Here is a 21,269-nt window from a genome sequence, read left to right as displayed (position 1 = left end):
TAGAGAAGAACAGCACCACCAGTTACCTCAGTTACATGGCACAAGTATCCCTGTGAAAAACAAATCCTTTTTTAAGATCCTTGCACCACCTGAACCACTTTTGTACGCACTGATTTTTGTACGCACTGATTTAGCTACCCCAGCTTACTTCTCTCACAGCAGTGCTGCCCTGTCATGAGGCAGAGCTGGGAGAAGTTTCAGCATTCCCATCCGTAACAAAGACAACCCAGATGCTTAGTGAGAATACAGCTATTTTAATAATTGAAAGAGCAGCTCAGTATGTTTCTTGTTTATTATACATGGTTGCACAATCTGAGGCTGGTTAAATACAATCAGTTTTCAAAATCTCTTAGAATAGTCTCCAGATAACAACATGCAAGTGACCATGAAAATATTTGGCTTTTTACTTTATTCTTTTAAATTTCCATACAGGCACTTACATGAGGGAATTAAATTTGCTCTCAAAGATATTCATATTACGAGAAGTATTCTAGCATAAAGTACACAGAATCTTTGTCTGCTTTATCAAAGTGCCACAGTAATAAAACAGTTCTTACAGAAAAGTAATTCAGTAATTTGCTTACTCATAAAGTAAGGTTACCAATGACACTTGCACTGAAGTTGAGAAGTCTTGGTTTAAAGGCCAAGTGAACTACAAGCGCAAGTAGCCTTCCACACAGCAGGCTTCAGTTTATGCCCAAGCCCCATGTCTGATAACAGACTACATGCTCAACTGTGAGTAGATGAAGGCTAACTTCTTTAAGCTATTTCTTCAAACACTAAATGCATACAAGATGATCAAGACAAACAATTTGCTGTGCTAGACAAGCTTCTAACAGTTTTGAGGCTTGCCTGGCTTGAAAATACCTTTCTAGAAGAGCACAAGAAGCATGTTTACCCTCATCACGGGCTTAGATGGATGAGGAAGAGGTTGTCCTTTGAAGATGTTTTGCCTTTCCTATCAAGACAATGAGGAAAAATTGAAGACAATAGAACCGTGAAACCAGGAGGAACCACATTTTGTGTATTCGCAAAATAATCAATGTTACTAGAGTTTATTTCATCAACGAGAGAAAGAATTACGTTCAGATACTTTACCCACTTGCCACCCAAAGGTGAAATCATGAGAACATCTCCAAAGTCACTCGTTACCGGGCAATGAACCCCCAACAGTCAGGAGCGACTCAGATGAAAGGCTTAAGGGAGGAATGGCAAAGTCAGAACTTGGGGGGAGAGAGAGCAAAGAAATTCAAAGCTTCTTAGAAACCTTGGTAAGGTGTCTGAAGGCTCCAGTTACAGTCATAGTGCATATACATGCAGCTTGAGTTAAACCCTGTCTAATATAGTGATGAGAAGTCTTAGGACAAGTCCACCATAAACCTTTTTAGTGTGATTTAGTCATTTGCCCTACTGCCATTTCAAAACAAAACAAATGCAAATAAGCAACATCGGAAAAAGACATGCAATAAACAACATGAGAAGGGAAATGCTTTTGTTTTCACTGTATAGGTGATCAGCAAAATCAAATACACCAGCCTACCATGCGTGGAAACAACTAGATTTAAGCTTATGCATATCCAAGTGCATATAACATTACCAAATAAAAGTAAATGTGCAGTATAAAATAGCTTAAGAAAGTTCCAGTGTTTGAGAAAGCACTTTATTTTAAAGGTATATACATACTTGAATGTTTAACTGAAGAATGTTTTAGTAGTATGGTAAATGCAGCACTGCAAGACGAAGGAAGACAGTTGTAATGGGAATTTTGGCCTTCTTTCCCCACAGGCTGCCGCCATCTTTAACCTGCTGAAGCATTGCAAAGTTTTTCGCCTCCTACCAGTTCACATTTCAGGTTGTTCAGCAGATGCTTGTGATTCTGGAGATTCAAATCGCTGGTGAAAGTTTGTTCGTTGTTTCCTCAGCTTCTCAGGCGCTTTTCTCCATAAAATTATTTCCTATTGGAGGAAGCAAACACTTTTGAACCAGCCATTTACCATTAAGCCAGTAGTATCAACTATCATCAGGATAAATTCCTAGATGGAATAGGCAAAGGCTTTTGAAAAACCTCTGGATCCCCATTATTTTCCATATGCACTTTCTGTTATGTAGTTAACAGAAAGATAACAATTTACATATTATCCATCATAGCCATTGTACGCTTCAGTTACCTTCTGTTTCCCACATACATCACCTTGTCTATTCTTTAGAAGAAAAATTCTGATATATGTTGTCACAATCCACATGGCTTCATTCCAGTGACCTTTTTCATTATTTCTTTCCCCTAACAGGTCCTCAACTTTTGTTAGTGTTTCAGTCAATTATCTTGACCTTACTACAGTTTTGAACCTGAGATAATGCTGGGAAGGGACGTTATCTGTAGTAGTTAGAAAAGAGCAAGCACGGAAACGCATCTAACTCATTTTAGCCACAAAGTATATTGTCTGGATATTCACAGTACAAAATTCTTTTATGGCACTGAGCATTATATCCTTGCTGAAATAGTATCTGTCATACCTGCCTCCCTCCAGGACTTCCTTCAGCAAGCTAATATTTTCTATATGGCTTCCAATACATTCAACAGCAAAAACATTTATGCCATACATGAAGCATAGCTGAATATACATTCTAATGTATAGAATATCTAAAGCAGAATGTACAACACCCCAGAATTCTGAGGCAAAATCCCTATAGACCATACCTGTTGTTTAAAGTATCGTCTGTCTTCTTCATCCACAAGCACAAGATTTAAGAAGTACCTCACTGAAAATTTCTTGTTCACATCTCTCATTGTAGGAGTTGGGTCATAGCCTGCTAAGAAGAGTCTGATAGGAATCGATTCACCTTGAAAAGGAAAGTTTCAATTAGTTCCTGAAAACTGGGTAATAATCTCAGAAGCCACGCAAAATAAAGGCACCTTCCCAAGTTCTGTGCCTCTTCTTTCTGCAGGGGAAATGGGAACACCAGACTTCCAATATCTGAGGGAAGAGGACAAGAGTCCTCTCACCAGTAAGTCACTTGCACCTCATTAGGTTTCAGATTATTCAAGAGCTTTCCACACAGTCATCAGAACCAGCTCCCACTAGTAGTAGCAAGCAAGTAGGAGTCTAGATTAAAATTTGATCATCACACTTCGATGAGACCTAAGTTACATTACCTTGTGCTACTGAAGCACCTTCACAGTACTGCTGCCACCTGTGGCATCTACAAGCATTTGCATGTCTGAGTCCCGAAGTTATGCAGTTAACTGCTCAGAGCTGGAATGCTTGTTTAAAAAAAAAAAAAACACTGGCAAGCATGAAGTCAGAGGTAGAAGTGTTTTTGTCAGTAGAAGCATGGTAACCAAGCAAGACAAAAAGAAACTGCATCTTGAACTCTCTACAGCTGATCTACATCACAGAGTCGGGTTTAAACTGCAGTGATAAATTGATCAGTCAGAATTTTCAATGTTAAGTGAAAGAATTGCTACGGTCCCAAGTAAAATTCCTTAAGTTAGTGAAAATACCTGTTTTAAATAGGAAAATCCAGCATTATTACAGCAACCTAAGTAGAAAGGTGTTTTCTCCAATAAAAGTTTACACAAGTCACTCTCATAATCCACATATTTTTAGGCAGTTAACTAAGAATGCTTACCCTTCAAAACAGAATCACAAATATTTACCTTTAACTGGTGCACCATCCATTATTTCATACTTGGCAATGGTTTCAGTCTCTGTTGTGGTACTAGGTCCTGATAAAACAAGTTATCACTCTGAGAACACATGCTTCAGTTTTAAACATATCTACAAAGCTTTATCACAGCAATTTCTAGTCTGCAGCATTTAAATTACATACCACCAGATTATTTTTGTGCCTTTATTTTGTATTCACACAGAGTGAGCAAAGTCAGCTCCTAGACAGAGTAACTACTCTTTACTATCTCCTCCTAGCACTGACACAAAAGAGGCAGTAGCCAGTGCTTCAAGGGAGTCCTCAGTATGCAGGCTTTAAATAAAGGACAAGCATGCAGGGTAAGATTTGTGAAACTGTTCTGTTCCATGGGCAGTGCTCATAACTGACTCTGCTAGGCCATGACCAGACTAGATACTGGAGGAGTTGCCATCCAGCACAAGAGCCACCTTTCTCCAGTGTCTAGGTTAAAGCACTATCTAGTTTAGCCACAAAGCATGCAATCAAGTAGAGCTCTGTGCTATTCCTCTCTTACTACAGAGGCGTTCTTGAATCTCCACACAAACAACTCACTAAGGCCCCAGCCACTTGGGAAGGAAGTCGTGAGCCACAACCTTACTGCCTTCCTAGTCCCACAGTGTGCAAGCCCAACCTGCAATAATCGAGCTGTTTCTGCCTCAAAGCCCCTAGATGTTTTCATCACATCAGTTTTTGGCTGCCTGAAAATAATACATTTCTAGAGCAGAGGAGAGATTTCACGCCACTCTTTACCAAGCCCACTTCACTAGCTTTACTCTGCAGAGGCAGAGAGGTCTTCAGGATGCATTTTACACCTCTTCCCTTGTTTGTTATCTATCAAAGCCACTTAAGCTTCTGTATATTTTTTTGCAAAGGTTCCATTTACAATGGTTCAAGTTTGTGAGGCCAGCCTAACATCAAAGCCCCAAAACAATGCCACAGACCTCAAGTATGATAATCGCAGCACAAAATGCAAATGGTAGTCAAACATCAGTGAGGAAGAAGCACATCTTTTGGACTTTGTTTCTCTTACCAATTCCAGTAATCTCCTTTTTGATCAGCTGCAACTCCATGTGCTGAATTTTTATTCTCACTAAGAGGAAATAAATTTTCCCAACAATCACGTCCTTTAAGTGATACCTTTGAAAGAACAGAACAAGAGGGGTTCATTAAATAAAAAAAAAAACAACTTTTACACCTTCTTCAATCAATTTCTAGAGGCAGTTACCTTATCTGCCCCTTCATTACTCAGACCTCACTTCCCCACCAAGCTAAATACCTCAGCCACACTGGTGATATTAACACCTTTCCATGACTGCAGTATTGGTAAATGAAGTACTGTAGTTTTATTCGAAAATCATAAATGCAGAAATGAAGTCTTAAGCATCTGCAGTGACCTTCCTATTAGTACTGAAGGCAGAACAGGCAAGAAAGGCCATCATAATTAACCAGACAGCTCAATACCATAATCACTGAAAGTGTCGCTTTACTTTTCAACTCCCTAGTGCCACACTGTTCATCAAGTATTCCGTATCCTACCCTTTTCTACCAATTTACCTGAATGTGTTTCATTCTAAGTTACACTTACTTTGACTTATTGTATTCAAACTCTATATGAAGACAGTCTTCAATGCCCACTTCCATTTTAATGGAGTTGTTTACGTCTGGGTAGGTAGCAAGCTGGTGAACAATCAGATCATATTCTTTCACCATGTCTGACAGTCGTCTCACTATTGTCACTTTTAGAAAATATCTAGGAAGAAAGCCATAAAGGTAACAAGAATTACATAAGCAAACACCTTCATGTTCTGATGTACAGGTCATTCTTTCAAAGACCACAGTGCATTCTCTTTAAAACTGAGCAGAAAGGAAAGACACCAAAATATATGGACTATTTTCATTTGATTGAATTGAAAGAGTTTGATCCACATAAACATCATGTTGTAATATTGAGCAATTCCAAATAACATAGAAGAGGCATTCTCAACACTGTGAAAAAAGGCAAACTAGCTATTTGCTGTTATAAACGTGATTTAAAATCCAAGGAGTGTGGGGGCATGAGGGGGTAAGCACAATTGCTAAATTATGAAATATCCAGCAGGACAAGAGGGGAGAGAAGACCTAGCAGTTACAAACCTCAGTCGGACGTTGGCACCAATGTATGATTCATATGGCTTCTCAACCTGCATGAATTCAAAGTCATAGTTTCTGCTCTGGGTCAGTTCTCCAGGTAAGGCAAGCTCCTTCACTAAGTTCACAAATTCGTGAGTATTGCTTTTGTCGTTGAAGAGCTCTACAGTTGAGGAAGAGGAAAGTGGGTTTCAGTGTTTATTTTTAGCAAACAAAACTGTCTCTAATTTGCCAAGAGCAGATGGGAGAAGACAAAAGCAAGTAATTTGATTTGAGCAACACATTTGACCAGATGTTTTATCCAGCTTTTCAAAGTTATCTTCTGTTTTAGCAACTTACAGTAAGGATTCCTAAAGAGCCAATTGCAGTGAAGAAGAACACATACTTGAAGCTTCACTAACATGAAATTTATTTTTTTCCCCCCATTTCTTTAAATGACAGTTTAGCTAGATTTTTCAAGTACCTCTTGCCTTGCATCCTTTGTAAATAGCATAGCTCAGTTTTGGCTTCTGACATTTATTGCTGAAAGGACAAAACTTAAGCAAAGCAAGATTAGCCCATTAAGGACATGCCAGTGATCCCAAACGGTATCCCACAGGCCAACACCACTTATCAAATGGTTTATCATTACTGCTGGTGTAAGTTGGTCATTTGAAAACAAGTTCTTAAGACATAAACATAAACACACCAGTATCACACAGCAACCACATTTCCAGTCACCAGACTAGACCACTGTGATTATTATTCATCTGTAGGTCTATGCCATGCAATCCTCACATAGATAAAAAGTTAGAGAAATATAACATCGTCATTAAAAGACTACCCGCTTTAGTACATTAAAACAGCTGCTCCACAATTCACACCTAAAAACATCAGGTAAGAACGTAAGTGGCAGTTGAAGTGGTTGTGCACAGACTGAAACATTCCAGAAGAGAATAAACAAACATGAACTTCACAGTTTATCACTGCAAATTTGATAGAAACTTATATGTTCACTAGTAACTGCTTATTTTCTGCTACAACCAGAAATAAAAGGTGCGCTTTGTTTGCTATGACAAGTGTTAAAATAACAAAAGGTCTGTTTCCTGTTGTATGTCCACTATTTTTTGTGCCAGTCAGAAAAATACTCTGAAGAGTAGGTTTAAAATATGTTTGTGATGTGCAGCTAGAGCTAGTCTCCATGTAGTGCAGAGAGAAGTCACACTAACAGGATGTTGTTTGTATTAACTATATTAAAACTTGAAAGGATACAAAGAATTATGAACAAGTAAAATAAGCAGTAGCTTAAGCCACTCCTGTGCAACTCCTTGAGAATTTCTAAAATTGTAGCACAAGAGAAAGACCCAGAAAGATATAAAGTTTGATAAACTCCATCAAGTTAAAGTCATTCAGAGAATACAAATCATCCATCAGAGTAGATGAACATGTATATACAACTATTAGAGGACAGACAACAGACTAAACAAAGCTGACATATGGGAGCTCTGTTTTTTCTCCTCGGCTTCTCAACACCTCATTTCCTTTGCACTGCTGTTTCACTCTACCAGCCTGCTTTTATGGCTCCACTGATCAGATCCTCGAAGCATAAAGCAGCAGGTGTCAGAACTCAGTCATACTTGCTGCACAACAGTTCACACGAAGGGTAATGAAGCCTACTGACTGAGCAGAAACAGAGCAATCTGTTAAATGCCAACCAAAAAGTCAATTTTATGAGGTTGAAACTTGAAGGTTTACTTCCAAGGGGGACAACAATGCAAACAGCCCTCTAACAGAGAAAGAAGGTATTTCAGCATCAGCCTCAAGAAGCTGAGGTTACTTGGACTGCTAAGAGGTTAGACACAGCCAAGATTCTTCACAGCTCAAAACAAGATTTGGATACAGTTAAGAGATAATTATGCTTATCATGTCAATACCACATCATCTTGCTAAAAAGCACACAGGTCCTGTGAAGCTTCAACGCTACTTTTTGTTAACAATACAAAATTATAGTTATTGCTTCTCTAAAACAATTATTTCCAGAAGTGTTTTACTGTAGGCTGTCCCATCATTTCTTTTCTCTCTCTTGTCTTTCAGAGCCAGAATTCAAGACTAGAATTAAGAAGTCTAGCACAATAGGTACACCTGGTATTTTGGCTTGAAACCTTAAACATGGACAAAAGGCACAAGCAGGAAAAAAACTAAGTGCTTTGAGTTGTTTTTTCAAAACAGGGTAATTTACCACCTATAATCAGTGGAGAACATTCTTAAGTTATAAATGAGTAGACTGAAATACATAAAGCTGAAACAATGTGTATCATGGTTCCGAGTTTAGTTTTCAGAAATCTCTAGTGGTTCTTAATCATGTTCTTAGCCAGTCAGACAAAATACTTGCCAGCCCAGCTCTCCCTCACATGTACACATCCTCCCTTCCAGTGATTTTCTGACTAGCACAAATTAGTATGTCACTTGTGTTAAAATTAGTAGAATATAATCTTCCTTTGGCACTTGTCATCTACTAACCCGATCAGGTTGCAATGGTTCAGCCAAACTGCCGACAGTCACATATGCAAAGTTCCACACACCACACCCACCTAACATCCCCTTCGTAGTTTCAAAACTCACCGATCTGTCCTACAAATTCAATTCTAATTCCTTGGTGCTCTAGTCTCTTCCCATGCTGTTTAAAGGAGATGTTCACCTACAAAGGCAAAAAAAAAAAAATAGAGCAACAGTTAAAAGTTAATACTTTCACTTAATACATGGTCTTAGTAAAGGCATGTAGCAATTTCCTTTTTAAAAACTGCAAACTCTTCTCAACAGCACTACCTGAGCTTGAAAAGAACCGAGTCAAACAGCTCATTAAAAAATTAAGCATAACCAAGGCCCCACTAAAGCCTTTGAGAAAAATCTAGCCATCCATGAGACTGAACTTAGTGAGCAGCCTTGAAACCTTTGAGCCTCACAATTAGGAATCCAACCCCTAGCTTCAGTAGAGCTCACATAAGCCAGCAGTGACCTCCTTGCCATCTTTGAGAGCAGAGAGCTTCAAAACATTTTGAAGTCCAAAAAAGAACTCCCATTAGATGCATTCCTTTCAAGTCAAGTGCACTCAACTCCTTTCCTCAGCAGAAAGCCAAGTATTAGTTTGAGATAAATCAATGTTTCTGCACTAGGCAGCTACTACCAGAGAAAATCCTGTACCTTAAAATCCAATATATCATTGATATCCGAGTAGAAAGCAAACCACTTGAATGACCTACCTCTGTGATGAAAAGAAGGGAAGAGACAGAGGGAAGCTGCCCTATAAATTACTGTTCTCCCAAACCCCCCGATCCCACTGTGCTGGTGTTAGTCAAAACTCAGGCCTCTCAGGACTTGCTGATATAAGCAAGAAGTCATTAGGTCAGTGAACACGTAAAAGCCAGTTCCTTCTGTTCGAGTTTGAGGCTTGTCTTGCAAGAGTTTCACATCCCTGAAAGGATCTTTGTAGAGAAGCAAGCTCTTACTGTGGAAAGATAACTTAAGAGCAGGAAGGTGCCCAGTGACAATCAGTCAGTCAAGACTGAACGAGGTATTTAGAAGTCAGTCCTAGAACCCAATAGCTGGCCCAAGCTTCTTGAAGGAAGAGTGAATCCTAACAGAAATATTCAGAGAATGACTCCAGTAAAACCAGTGATAGCAAGGACTTCTTGTGGGGGAATTCTGAGAGATACGGAATCCCTCTGGTAATTTTAACTACATCTCCGCACCAAGAACTCCTGTTGACTCAACAGCCAGCTGAACGTAACATGCTGCCCCTCTGATGTAGTTCCAGAAACCACTTCAGGGCATGAAACGTAAGGCTTAGCTTCAGGGTATGCAAAGCAGGTTGGCTGCACCAGCCAAAATTACTCTTACACACATGGGAGTTGTGGATTTCAGAGTTCAAGGGGAAGGGCGGGTCCCGTTTGGAATAACTTTCTTGTCAGAAGCAACGACAGGATTGCACATGGTCGCACAAACAGCTTATTCATAAAAACATGAAGACCAGAAAAGATTATCAGAAACAAACATGAACAAAAAATTGAAAAGGCTCAGTTCTGTCGGCTGCCTGAATAACTATGGTTAAAAAGACCAGATACAGGAAAGTAGTGTTTTCTTTCAGTAACAACACAACCTGAAATGGCCACGCTTGCTTATGTTTGTTCATTTCATTTCCTATATGCATTAGCAATCAGCGCAGTAATTAATAGCCACTCAAAAAAAAAAGTTACCTTTCCTGAAACAGATTCACCATCATAGAAGAGAAAATGCTTTTCCACTTTACCATCTTCTGTTTTGATTTCTGCCGTTTTTCGTGTTTCAGCATCATTGAGAATAACGTCAATCTCACAAACGGGACTAAAGAAGCCTCCAAGAAAACTCTGGAATGACAAGAATTAGGTGAATTACTTCACTGAGGACACCCCATTTTAAATGCAGTATCTACTTGCAGCTGTGCACCTTATACTGGGGAAAACCCCTTGTGTTTCCATGAAATTACGAAGCCATTCTGCATTAAAGACCCAAGATATAGCAACGACAAAAGAGAGTTGTTCACTTAGCGAGTAACTGCAATCACAGCAACAAGCAGCAGTTGTACTTACAAAAATGTGACGTTTATTATTAAAGTATGCAGCATAGCTACCATTATTACTACTACATTAAAATGCTAATATTTGTTACTGTCGCAAACACAACTTTGGTTTCTGCCACTGCAACATTTCATCGTATTTACTGTTAAACCAGTGATTTCACTTTGAAAAAATGAATCCCTTCTAACCACACCAAAAAAAAAAAAATCTTGTTAACAAATTTATTCCACCTGGGTGAGGATTTGAGCTATTATGCCAAAAAATATGCATTGTTTGATACCCACTATAACTTAATGCATAAACAGCAGTAACACGATGACCAGAAGTAAGAGGACTGATGGAGCAAAGCAAGGTGAGAAGAAACAGCTATCAGGGGAATATTACAGAAGGCCTAAAGGAACCTCCTGGCTGACAAAGTTCAATAAGGAACTTTTATTTGCTGCCTCTTCCTACGCCCTGTAATTCTGTTCAGGAACAAAGAGAGCATTAGCAGGCTCAGGAGACAGCAGCTCTTCACACAATCTACCTTAACTACGCAACCCTGACATCAGATGATTCGCGTGTTCCAAGTCTACCTGTAATTCTGCTCCAGGCACCGATGCGCTGTAAGCTTTAAATGTCTGTCCTCACCTTGCAACAGCATTCTCTGGGCATGAACTTTTGAGCGGTTATCAGACAACAGAGCAGGGAAGATCATTCTTTGACCTTGCACTAACATTTCTTACAAGAAACTGAAAAACATGTTTAGCAGTTCTGTGGGAAACTCAACAAGGTTAGTGTGAAATCCCACATTTTTCCTAGGAATTAGGCACTAATCTGCTTTGACGTACTAAAGCAGACAACACTTTGCTAATTCAGGATAACTTTTCTTTTTTTAAGAACACATTTTGGTTTGAGAAGTTACACTTGGTTCTCAATAAGAGCATCCACTTCAGCTAGTGGATTTTGGTATGCACAAAACAGTCATACTCATTTCACCAATTTAACCTCAAAAAGTGAATAAGCACGCACTCAAGGCGTTCTGGGGACCTCAAGTTTTAACTGTTTGATTAATAACCAAAAAAATCTAAAATACAGTTTAATATGAATGCAGCTGCCTAGCAGTAGGAACACTGAGTAACGTATTGCAAGACATGGTGCAACGTGGAGCTATAAAACAGCAATTCACACAAGACTAAACTGACTTGGGGTTTGTTCAAAAAGTAAGCAGCCCTAATCCCATCCACAAAGATGTACGTAGCTCAGTAACTGAAGCCTGGTCACATATACTTCAGATTCTCTGAAGAAAGCAAAAGCAGTCAAGCAGGTAGGTGGTCAATCCTATAACTGAGCGGTCCTCCAAGTTTCTGCCAAGCACATATGTGCATTCACTGCTCAAACAAGAAATTAGGGTGTTGTGTTGCTTTTAAAAAGTGACTGCACATTAGAATTGTTCTTGAATTTGGGTCCTTGGAGAGAGGAACAGAGAAAGAAGAAAACTTCACCAAGAATTCCAGATCATTGGGCTATTTTTATCTGTGACAAGTTATTTTATCATACCCATATTTTTTTTCTTTAGTTCTGTACTTGTTGTCCAGATTAGCCTCATAGTTTTGCCCCAAGCTAAGCAGGGAAGCATACTACCTTTCAGTAAGCATTACACGAGATGTTTACATAGCACCTTCCACATTTTGAAGCCCCTCAAAGCAGCGGGCAGACCTGGCACACCACTTCCGAAGGCTCTGTCCGAGTCTATTTCACCCAAATCCTCAGCGATGAGCCACGACCTCATGTGGAGAGGCCGAGAACACACGGAATAAAGGCACCAGCCGCTGCTATCTCCTCCGCTTGCTACCAAAGATACCGCCGCAGGGCAACTGCGCGCGACGAGAAGTTTATTTTCAGAAGCCGTAATAGGGTTTATTAGCATAATAATGACAGAAGCCGGGTTTTACGGAGCTGGCCAAACGCTGCCCTACGCCTCAGGCTTGGTGCCAAAGGGTGGGCAGAGGCTGTGCTCCTGCGGGCCCGCGGCCACCCCGCCGCGCTGAGGGACCCGAGGGGCCCCCGGGGCAGCCCCAACGAGCCTCTGCGGGCCCCCGCACGCCGCAGAAGCCCTCGGGGCGCCCCCCACCCCTCAGCCCTTCCGCTAAGCAGCCCCCAGCCCTCTCTCGGCCGTTTTTAACCCGTTTTTAACCCGTTGCAGCCCGTTCTCCCCCCGCCCCGCCTGAGGCGGCCCCTGAGGGCCGGCGGTTGGCGCCCCGCGGCCCCGCCCCGCCCCCACTCACCATGGCCGCTGCCCGCCGCCGCCGCCGCGCGCCACCAGCCCCCGGCCCGCGCCCCTGTCATGTGACCCTCCGGGCCGCCACGCCACGCCACGCCCACACTCCGCCCCGCCCCCGGCACGTGACCAGCCCGGCCCGCCCGCGGGGCGGGAAGGGGCGGCGCATGCGCGGAGGGAAGGGGCGGGAAGGGGCGGCTGTGGTGGGCGGGAGGAGGGGCAGGGGGAGGGGATGGCGTCGCTGTCGGGGGGCGGTGGTTTTGCCGGAACAGACCGGTGTTCAGCCCTAATAAACGCTTTTAATGTAGCAAAACAAGACAGCGTCCAGCCCTAATAAAGACATTTAATGAGTGAAAGCCGTAACAGTTATAAGGCAACGGTTTTTATTGAGCGGTGGTAGGGGATGGTCCTGTCATGGCGGCCAGGGCCTTAGAGGAGCAGAGCCTCCTCTGACAGCTGCAGCCCCAGCTCCGGTGGCAGCTCCGGTCTCCGGGCAGCCAGGGGAGCCGGGATGGCCTCGGCTCCTGACCCCGAGGAAGGCTCCATCTCCGGTGCTGTGTCCAAGCCAGAGCCCGATTCCTCCTCGGAGAGTGGGAAGATGTCACTCAGCTCCTGGTAGCTCTTCATCCTGAAACGCCAGGAAGCAGCGGGTTCATTATAATTCACCATTTCCCTCATTATTCACTAAATATCACGCTCATGGGGCCAGACGAGCCATAGCCCTGCACGTCCATGGCACCGTGCGCACTTACAGGGACGGGTCGGCCATGGGAGGGAGGATCCTGTTGGCGCTGTCGTCAGGCAGGCGGAACCAGGGCCCCTTCTCCTCGATGCAGTTGGGGGACCAGGCGTCGGGCCGGCACCTCACCCTCTTGTACCGCGCCTTCTGCATGGGGGCACCTGTGGGAGCAGCCCACGTTAATCGCCCGCACCCACCAATCCCGACTTGGGTGTTGCGTCGCCAAAATTACCCAAATCCACTGCCTCGGCTCAGTGCCCCCCGGGCCAACGCTGATGAACAAGACCTCCAAAATTACCAGAAGGAGAAAATGGGGATGGAAGCAACAGTACAGCATCTTTCTTTCTAGTTTCATTTAATTAACTTGTTCTGAAGCCTCCTGGCACATCCTCCTCCTTTTGGCACTCTATGTAATTTTTCTCAGTTTCTTGGGAATTTCTGTCTGTAATTACGGCTCTCTATTGCTCCATATATTGCCACAATGTGCTAGATGACTTTCAGCTTCCTCCTACACACTTCTGTCAGAGAAAAAGTCTCTCAGGTAGGATTTCCTGCTGCTTTCGCAGCATATTCCCTTTTCTTATTTATTTCTCTTAGCGTCTTATGAAGGTTTTTTATAACAACAGTGGCAACAAAAGAAACAACCGCAGCTGAATACTTTGTAAATAAGCTTTATACAGAAATCAGGCTCTAAGCTCCGAAAGCTCATCCTCAGAGCAGAAACAGCAGTAGGTGCATAATGAAAGCTTCTCACTGCCATAGCCATAGTTTGCCATAGTTTGGCAAGAAATTATACTACACATGGTTGGTAAGTGCCACTCTCTTGCAAGAAGGGAATCCACAGGGCATTTGTCATCATGAATCAACATTTCCTTTTCGTTGTTTTAGTGCTGCGTGTTGCAATTTTTTCTGTACTGAATAAACCGTTTAATTTCCTCACACTTACGTCCGATTTCGTTTCCTCCCCCCCACAAGTAGACCAGCGGAGTTATGACATGGGGACTGCAACAGGCTTACTCTATAGCTGCATAATGGAATATCAGGACATAACCGGACCCTTGAGAAAGGGCTGGTTAAAAATATCTATATTGGCATATATTGGATATATGTGTACATAGAGTAGCTTATTTTACAAAGTCTTCTTCTTATACGGGCTGGGTGAGGGACGCAGAAATGTTCCACTAGCAAAAGGCATCTTTTCTTCCAATTCTCCCTTCAGAAAACAAGAAGCTAGCAAAGCAGGTTTCCTAAGCAGACCTCGTTCCTCCCAGAAGAAGGTCAATTTGAAATATTCTCCCTTAAATTTGGAGGCTGCTTCATTGGCCCACACTGCCTCACCCAGAAAGAGGATTACAGAGAGAACAACCGCTCGGCGTTACCTTGTGCTGTGCATCCCACAAAGAGGATTACACAAACAGCCAGGAAAATCCTCCTGCTACATCTGACTGGGAGCTGCATTTTGGCCGGCATTCCTCCTCTCCCCGCCAGCCTCCGCTGCGGCCTCGCGCTTCAGAAATACAGTGAGGCGAGGAGACCGACTTTTAGACAAGGTTTCCGAAACCTCAAACCCAACCCATAACCTGCGTCACTGCTTCCTGATTGACTGAAGTGAGGCATCTGTGGAAAAGCCCAGTGCTCTGGCCCCCCAGTTCCCCACCGGGCACCGAAATCCCCACTCCGGTGCTGCCCGCAGGCAAAGGCAAACCCACGACAAGCCCACCAGGCACACGGTTCAGGCACGCATCCCTTCCCACTGCTCTTTCCTCCAGCCCACCGTGTTTTTGCATTGGCAGCTTTTTCGTTGGGATTAAACCAGCTGGGCTTGAGTTTAGCCAAGAATAAATCAGGCACGAGAAGGCAATGGCAGTGGTGGGGTTTTTCTTACTCATACCACTCCCCACCAGGTTAACCCAGGCAGAGATGTGGGGGCCAGCATGCTGCCAGCACCTCCCGCAGCACCGCGGCCAGCAGCACAAGCTGTCTGTGGTGAATCTATTTTTATGAGGTGGAAAGTCCACCGGGGCCCCGGCGGTGCTTCTGGTGAGCGGTGACTTTCCCTGCGATGCTCCTTTGGATTCACTGCTCGACAAGGGGCTGAGAATTCTTGCCATTTATTTTGCATTTCCACACATGGTTTTTCCAGCATGGGAAAACCAGGAGACTCTAAGCTAGCAAGTACAGACTTGCGGGCAGCAGTTATTTGTACCGACTTTTTCTCTACTTTGTATTTTTAGCATCAACTCTGTGTTGGTTTTTGTTTTCGTTTTTTTTTTTTTTTTTTTTCTTTTGAGGTGGTGCTCAGCATCAATAGGAAATGGAGCAAACACACGCAGGGTCCCACAGCCCCAGCCCACGGAAGTCGTTCCTGCCATCACACCTCTGACTTTCCGCTGGTCACGGGCTCACGGAACCTTCCCAGGTCCCCCACGGGAGCAGGCCCCGCAGGGCTGTGTCCGTGTGGGCAGGGGAACAGATCACAGCCCCCTGTGCAACAGTGATAACCTTGAAACGTGCCATTGTATGGCTATCGGAGTGTCTTACTGCCGCGGTGCTGAAGCACTGCTGCTGCTTTCAAATCACATGTAAAGCAGATTAAGGGCTTTGCATTTTTCTAAGGCATTAATTTGGGGGCAGGGAGAGAGAGGGGGCTGCTTCTGGCCCCTTGCGCAGACACATGGGACTCTTCCTGATGTGCTCGAAATGCCTGGAAATAGCCCCAAAGCAGAGAAGAAACATCTCAAAATCTCAAGTGATGAACCACTCCTCAGTCATAACTCTCAGGGCTGTTTTATCTCCCAGTTTACCTCAGGAGTGATGAGTAATTTGTAACATCACTACATTGGGACCACACTGTGTGAGTGCCCAGCGTGAGAGCAGCTATCCTGCCATTGACAACAGGGGATTTAGGGCAAGAAAATTCCCTCCTGGTGGCCCCGTATCATGCAGGTACAGGGGTGAGGCATTGTCCACCCAGATGGGGGTCCTGATAAAGAAGTTTCTCATTCATAACTGCTCAGAAATCGGATAAACCCCAACTGCTGCGGGGTCACTGCATGCTCAGGGGTTGCTGTTATCTACATAAACATATGACACATCGATGCATTACCTGTAGGTCACTGTGCTGGGGATTGGTGGTACAGAAAGGCTACACTCGTGCTGATCAGCACTGGAAAAGAGGCTAAAGGGAGAAGGATGGCCACAGGCATCACAGCTCGACTGAAGGATGCTTTCTCCCACCAGTTCATGTCCAAACAACCAGCCTTTGGGGGCTGAAAGTAAGAGCATGTCCCACCCCAAAATAACAAAGAGCTGATGAACCCAGGAGGTAAATTTGGGTCCCTTGAGGGGATTTCTAAGTCCAGCCCGGAGCCAGGATGGATCCTCAACCCTGGCTGTGCCTGAGCCCAGCGCCTGGGATGCTGGAGCACAGCAGCCCGCACAGCACACGGCATCCCTCTGCCTCTCGTGCCGTAGCCTCTTGCCTCCAAGGGCAGTATCAGGACCTGGCCCATGAAGATAAGAAAGATTCAGATCTCACAAGAAGTCATTACCGCTCACGTGCGTTGCACAGAAATCTGACGTTTGCTGCCATCTAGATTGCGCAGAAGAGCAGCTCCCTGTTTTTTCCCATGATAAAGGCCAACAGACACCCAGAGAGAAATCGTTGCTCAAAAGCCACAGCTGCACGGGCACTGAGTACTACGGATGGTTCACAGGAAGCTGCCACCAGCGATCTTGGCTCTGTCAAAAACATTGGCTGAAGAACGGGCCCTTCCCTCAGAAGGCAAAAAGCAGCTTTCCCCTGTGGTGCAGGCTGTGGCGCTTCCTGCTTTCACATGCTGAAGCCCAAAGCAGCAGGAGGCTTTCACTGTAGGAATTAAAATGGGTTCAGGATGGAGATAGATTGAAGTTATACATACTCAAGCAACTGAATGGCCAAACCGTATGGAGACAAAATGAGGAACTTGCGCTGGCCTCAGCCTCCCTTGCGGTCAAGAGTGGCTTTTAGGGCAGTTGAGGACCTCAAACAGGGCTCTACCAGCCTGGGACTGGATTCATCCCATTTGATGCTTCCAGCAAACGGCGCAGTAGGGTTAGGACAGGCTGATGAGGGTGGTCACACTCAAGAGACCCTCATGCTAGCAGAACTTTGTGCCTTTATGGTGTAGAGAGAGGTGTGTTCTTACTAAAGCCCTAAGTAGCATAGGCAGCTTGGCACCATAAAAAATAAGACAAAGCACATGGAGAAGTTCAGAAAAAGGATTTGAGAGTTATTTGCAAATACAGGAGGTTATGTTGTTCTTTATCATCCCCTCCTCTCCCTGAGCCTGCAGACCACGCTAGGCTGGTGGTCATCAGGTCCAACATCACCACTTCTGTCCTCTTGTCTTTATTAGACAGAACCTGATGTCATTTTTGGACCATCAGTGCCTCCATCATGTGGAAAGTCCTGGTTTTCTGGCAGAGGGAGGCTCTGGGCCTACCTGACTGCATCCCCTTGTGGGCTGCTCTGAAGCGTCTCCGGAGGCTGCTGGACTCCTCTGGAGACGGGCTCCAGGCGAGCAGTTTCATGGCCAACACTCAGAGCAGCTGGAGAGCCTGTTCGGGAATCACTTTCTCTTCCTCTCCTCCAAGAGGGTTAACTTACAGGAAATTGTCTTGCTAATTCCTTCTTTTTCCCCCCGTATTTCAGGTGAGGATCTTGGAGCTCTCTGACGCAAACCCTTGCTGTCCTCTCACAGCGTCCAGTGACTAACATCTCGCTCCAACTTGTCCATCGCAACCTTTCACTCATCACTTATCCAATTCCTTTTTGTTTCATCAGCAAAGTCTACTAATAGCTCTAACAGCGAAATACTTGCATCACTGCTTGACGTCTCTTACAGTGTCAATGAGCATGTGAGGAGACTTTCAGCGTTTTGTGTGCACCAGATGGGAAAAAACTCAAGCACTAAACACGTGAGCATTGCCACAAAACACCTGAACAATTGTGCTCTTCCAAGCTCAGGCGCTGTGCTGCTGTCAGTCACTTCTCCGAACAAAACTCGATATATTTTAGTGGTTGTAAAACGGGCTGTGTTCAGTATTCCCTCCCTGCACAGTCTCTCTGGTACAACGCTCACATCTTTGGTTGTAAATACCCAACTGTACGCTTTTGGAAAAGGGCAGGCAGGCAAATGGTTCTTGTTAGGAAATCACTGATTGCTCATACATCTCGCTGGGATGAGGAAGAGCGAGACGTGATCAACTAAACTGCAAAATTAAAAAGTGCTAGCAGGCACTTTGAAAGAGTTACTTGGAAGCACATGAGCAAAGTTTTTAAACGGAATTCAGAATCTGCCTTAATTATTCCTGGCAAGCTCTAAAGTAACCTAAAATGTTGCAATTGAGGAGGAAAAAGTTGACAAATGCTTCCAGCCACAAATTTACACACTTGATTTTAACATAACAGTCTTCAGTTCTGTAACTGCAAGGCTGTAAAGGGGTCAGCTCCAGGGATGCCAGCCTAGGTAGGGGTCCTGCTTCACTGGTCTGGTTCTGGGCATTTTATAATGAAAAGTTCCATAGAAAACATCAAAGCAACAGTGATTATCTCAATCTTTTAGAAGAAACACACAAGTAAAGCTCATCTTCACTGAGTGCTGAGCAAAAGGAAAAAAGAAAAAAAAAAAACTGAAATGCCTAAAGCCATAATTTAAGCAGATCAGTCTTGTATCTCGTTGTCTGATGTTGAGCTTAATCAGGCTCCTGCAATGTTTCCGGACGTGGGGCTGCTGCAGTGATCACACCCAGTGCCAGCTCTGCACCGATACATCGAGGCATCTCTGTCTGCAGATAGAGGAGGAAGTCATCCGCCTTGCCAAGACCACGTAAGACTGTGCCCTTTGGGGTGCGGGGGACCCATGTTCCTGATGGGAAAGGGGAAGCGAGGGCTCACTTCTCATTTCCCCCGGTTTCAGCCGGTGTAAGGGAGGAGAATGGCAAAGGACACGACCGTTCTGCCATTCTCCTCAAGGGAAAAAGGGAAAGAGCCTTCTTCCATAGGCTTTGAGGGTGAGGCAGAAAAAGGCAGTGGTTTAATTCTCTGTCCTGAACCATTTAACAAGCTTCCTGATCCACCCACTTTGTAACACGTAAAGCGTCTTAGCTAGTATGAGAATTGAGAGCATTTAAATTAAAACGAAACTGTTTTTAAACAAAACAAATTACCTCTAGTTAGTATTATGCACTGTCTGAAGAAGGACGCTGAGGTTATAGCCTCCATGTTTAGGAGATCTGACACTTGATATGCATTCTGCACAAACATGGGCTTCTTGTAAACCTCACTGCTCCATGCTGGGTAAGGAGAAAAAAACAGTAAAACAACAGAAAGGAGTTTTCAGTAGCAAGATTTTTTTGAGGTACAAAAAAGAATAAAACGCGGTTTAAATGGAGTTCACAGGAATCTAATCTTTAATTAATCTTTGAAATAAATGCCTGACCTCACACATACTTCACAGTTAAAACTCAGCATTCCTGAAGTGAGCTTTGCTGCCTAATCCAACAAGTCCCCTCTTGGCCTCCCTCCCTTTTTTTAAGCTACTACACAATCTAAGTCCATTCTATCGAATAGCTTAACAAATAGGAAATATTCAAAAGGTTTCCATAAGAAAGACATGCCTCAGAATACCATAATATAATGTGTTGCAGTGAGAATCTGGCATGAAATAGTCTCAGGAATAAAATATGTTTAGTTGGTAGTAGTCTTCAACTTTTACTGTAGGAGATGAAGAACAGACATGATTGGTTTCTGGAGCTCTAAATGTAATATATAATGAATATATACACTTACATTATACTGCAGTTTTTAAGACCAGTTGAAGCACTCCTGCACAGGCAAGAGGTGTCCAAACCACAGCACCAACCCCACAAGTTGAAAAAAGTGTGAAAAAAGCCCTGTTCTCTTTTATTTCCAGGCCTTTTTAAGTATTGTCCTGTTCTCCACTGAGCTTTGACCAGAATTTTGGTGAATACAAAGCAAAAGCTGCTAACAAGAGGGGTGCTCCTCTACACACCAACTGCTGCCTAAAAGTGACACAGGGCCCTGCACTCCGCTCTGCTTTTGTACGGTGGGTTAGCCCTTGGTCTGTCTTTCCCTGAATTACAAATAAAGCCAAGTTTGACAAGCCCAGCCTTGCTTTAAAAAATTCACTTGAAGGCCCTCAAGGGTGGAATATTTAAAAATGAGGGGAAAAAATCATAAAAGTCCTTTTTCTACCTAGCTATACAAAGCTAGAAGTAATTAGAAAAACATAACCTTATATTTTAAATTATACGAGTTAGCGGTAAAAATGCACACTGCCTTTAACTGAAATCACACACAAGAACACGCAGTACAGCCCTCTGAGAACCTGTGGGCTGTCCTACTGTCAGGTCAAGGGAAAAACTGAATTGAGGTACTGACAGTGGAAAGAAAACTCTTAAAGGCTGACTAGACAATTAGGAAAACAAACAATGCACACACGCATTCGTACACACGTGCACACACACTCTGTGCATGCATGCAAAATAGATGCTCTAGTTTTGAGCTTTGCTACCTCTCATTTCCAGGACCCATGTGTTGGCCTATTTGCTTGTGGTTAGCAGTCAGCCAGCCTGTTCTGCGCAGCAGTCTGCAAACGAGAGGTTTTTACCACACATACACGATGTACTTTCTTGCTTGCATATGCTCCTCCCTCACCCCCTCTCCAGTTACAAATTTTCTCATTTTCTTGAGGTTTCCATAAGAAACCCATTGTTGGGCTGTTCTCATTTAACGCCCTCCATTTCTGTAAAAATCTTCCCCTCAGCTCGATAACGATAAGACTGCCAGTGTGTGGGGCAG

At 43.7% G+C, this 21,269-nt stretch overlaps 2 protein-coding genes across 2 annotated transcripts; both read right to left on the bottom strand.

Moving 5' to 3' along the window:
• Positions 1-238: 238 nt before the first annotated feature.
• On the bottom strand, positions 239-12,828 carry VPS26A (VPS26 retromer complex component A). The gene is made up of 9 exons (XM_080597540.1): positions 12,674-12,828; positions 10,047-10,196; positions 8,416-8,491; positions 5,821-5,977; positions 5,273-5,437; positions 4,718-4,824; positions 3,659-3,727; positions 2,699-2,841; positions 239-1,955 (listed from the first exon to the last, which is right to left on the bottom strand). Exons 1-9 carry the CDS (start codon positions 12,674-12,676, stop codon positions 1,842-1,844), a joined length of 984 nt encoding a protein of 327 aa, XP_080453666.1. The 5' UTR covers positions 12,677-12,828; the 3' UTR covers positions 239-1,841.
• A 204-nt stretch (positions 12,829-13,032) lies between these two features.
• Positions 13,033-14,946, bottom strand: SRGN (serglycin). The gene is made up of 3 exons (XM_080597566.1): positions 14,785-14,946; positions 13,419-13,566; positions 13,033-13,294 (listed from the first exon to the last, which is right to left on the bottom strand). Exons 1-3 carry the CDS (start codon positions 14,873-14,875, stop codon positions 13,096-13,098), a joined length of 438 nt encoding a protein of 145 aa, XP_080453692.1. The 5' UTR covers positions 14,876-14,946; the 3' UTR covers positions 13,033-13,095.
• Between the last annotated feature and the right edge of the window lie 6,323 nt (positions 14,947-21,269).

The sequence above is a fragment of the Anser brachyrhynchus genome (assembly GCF_964034855.1).
Source record: "Anser brachyrhynchus genome assembly, chromosome: 6".
Classification (NCBI taxonomy): Eukaryota; Metazoa; Chordata; class Aves; order Anseriformes; family Anatidae; genus Anser; species Anser brachyrhynchus.
The sequence above is the reverse complement of the archived record's forward strand: the minus strand, read 5'-3'. Positions and strand labels throughout refer to the sequence as shown.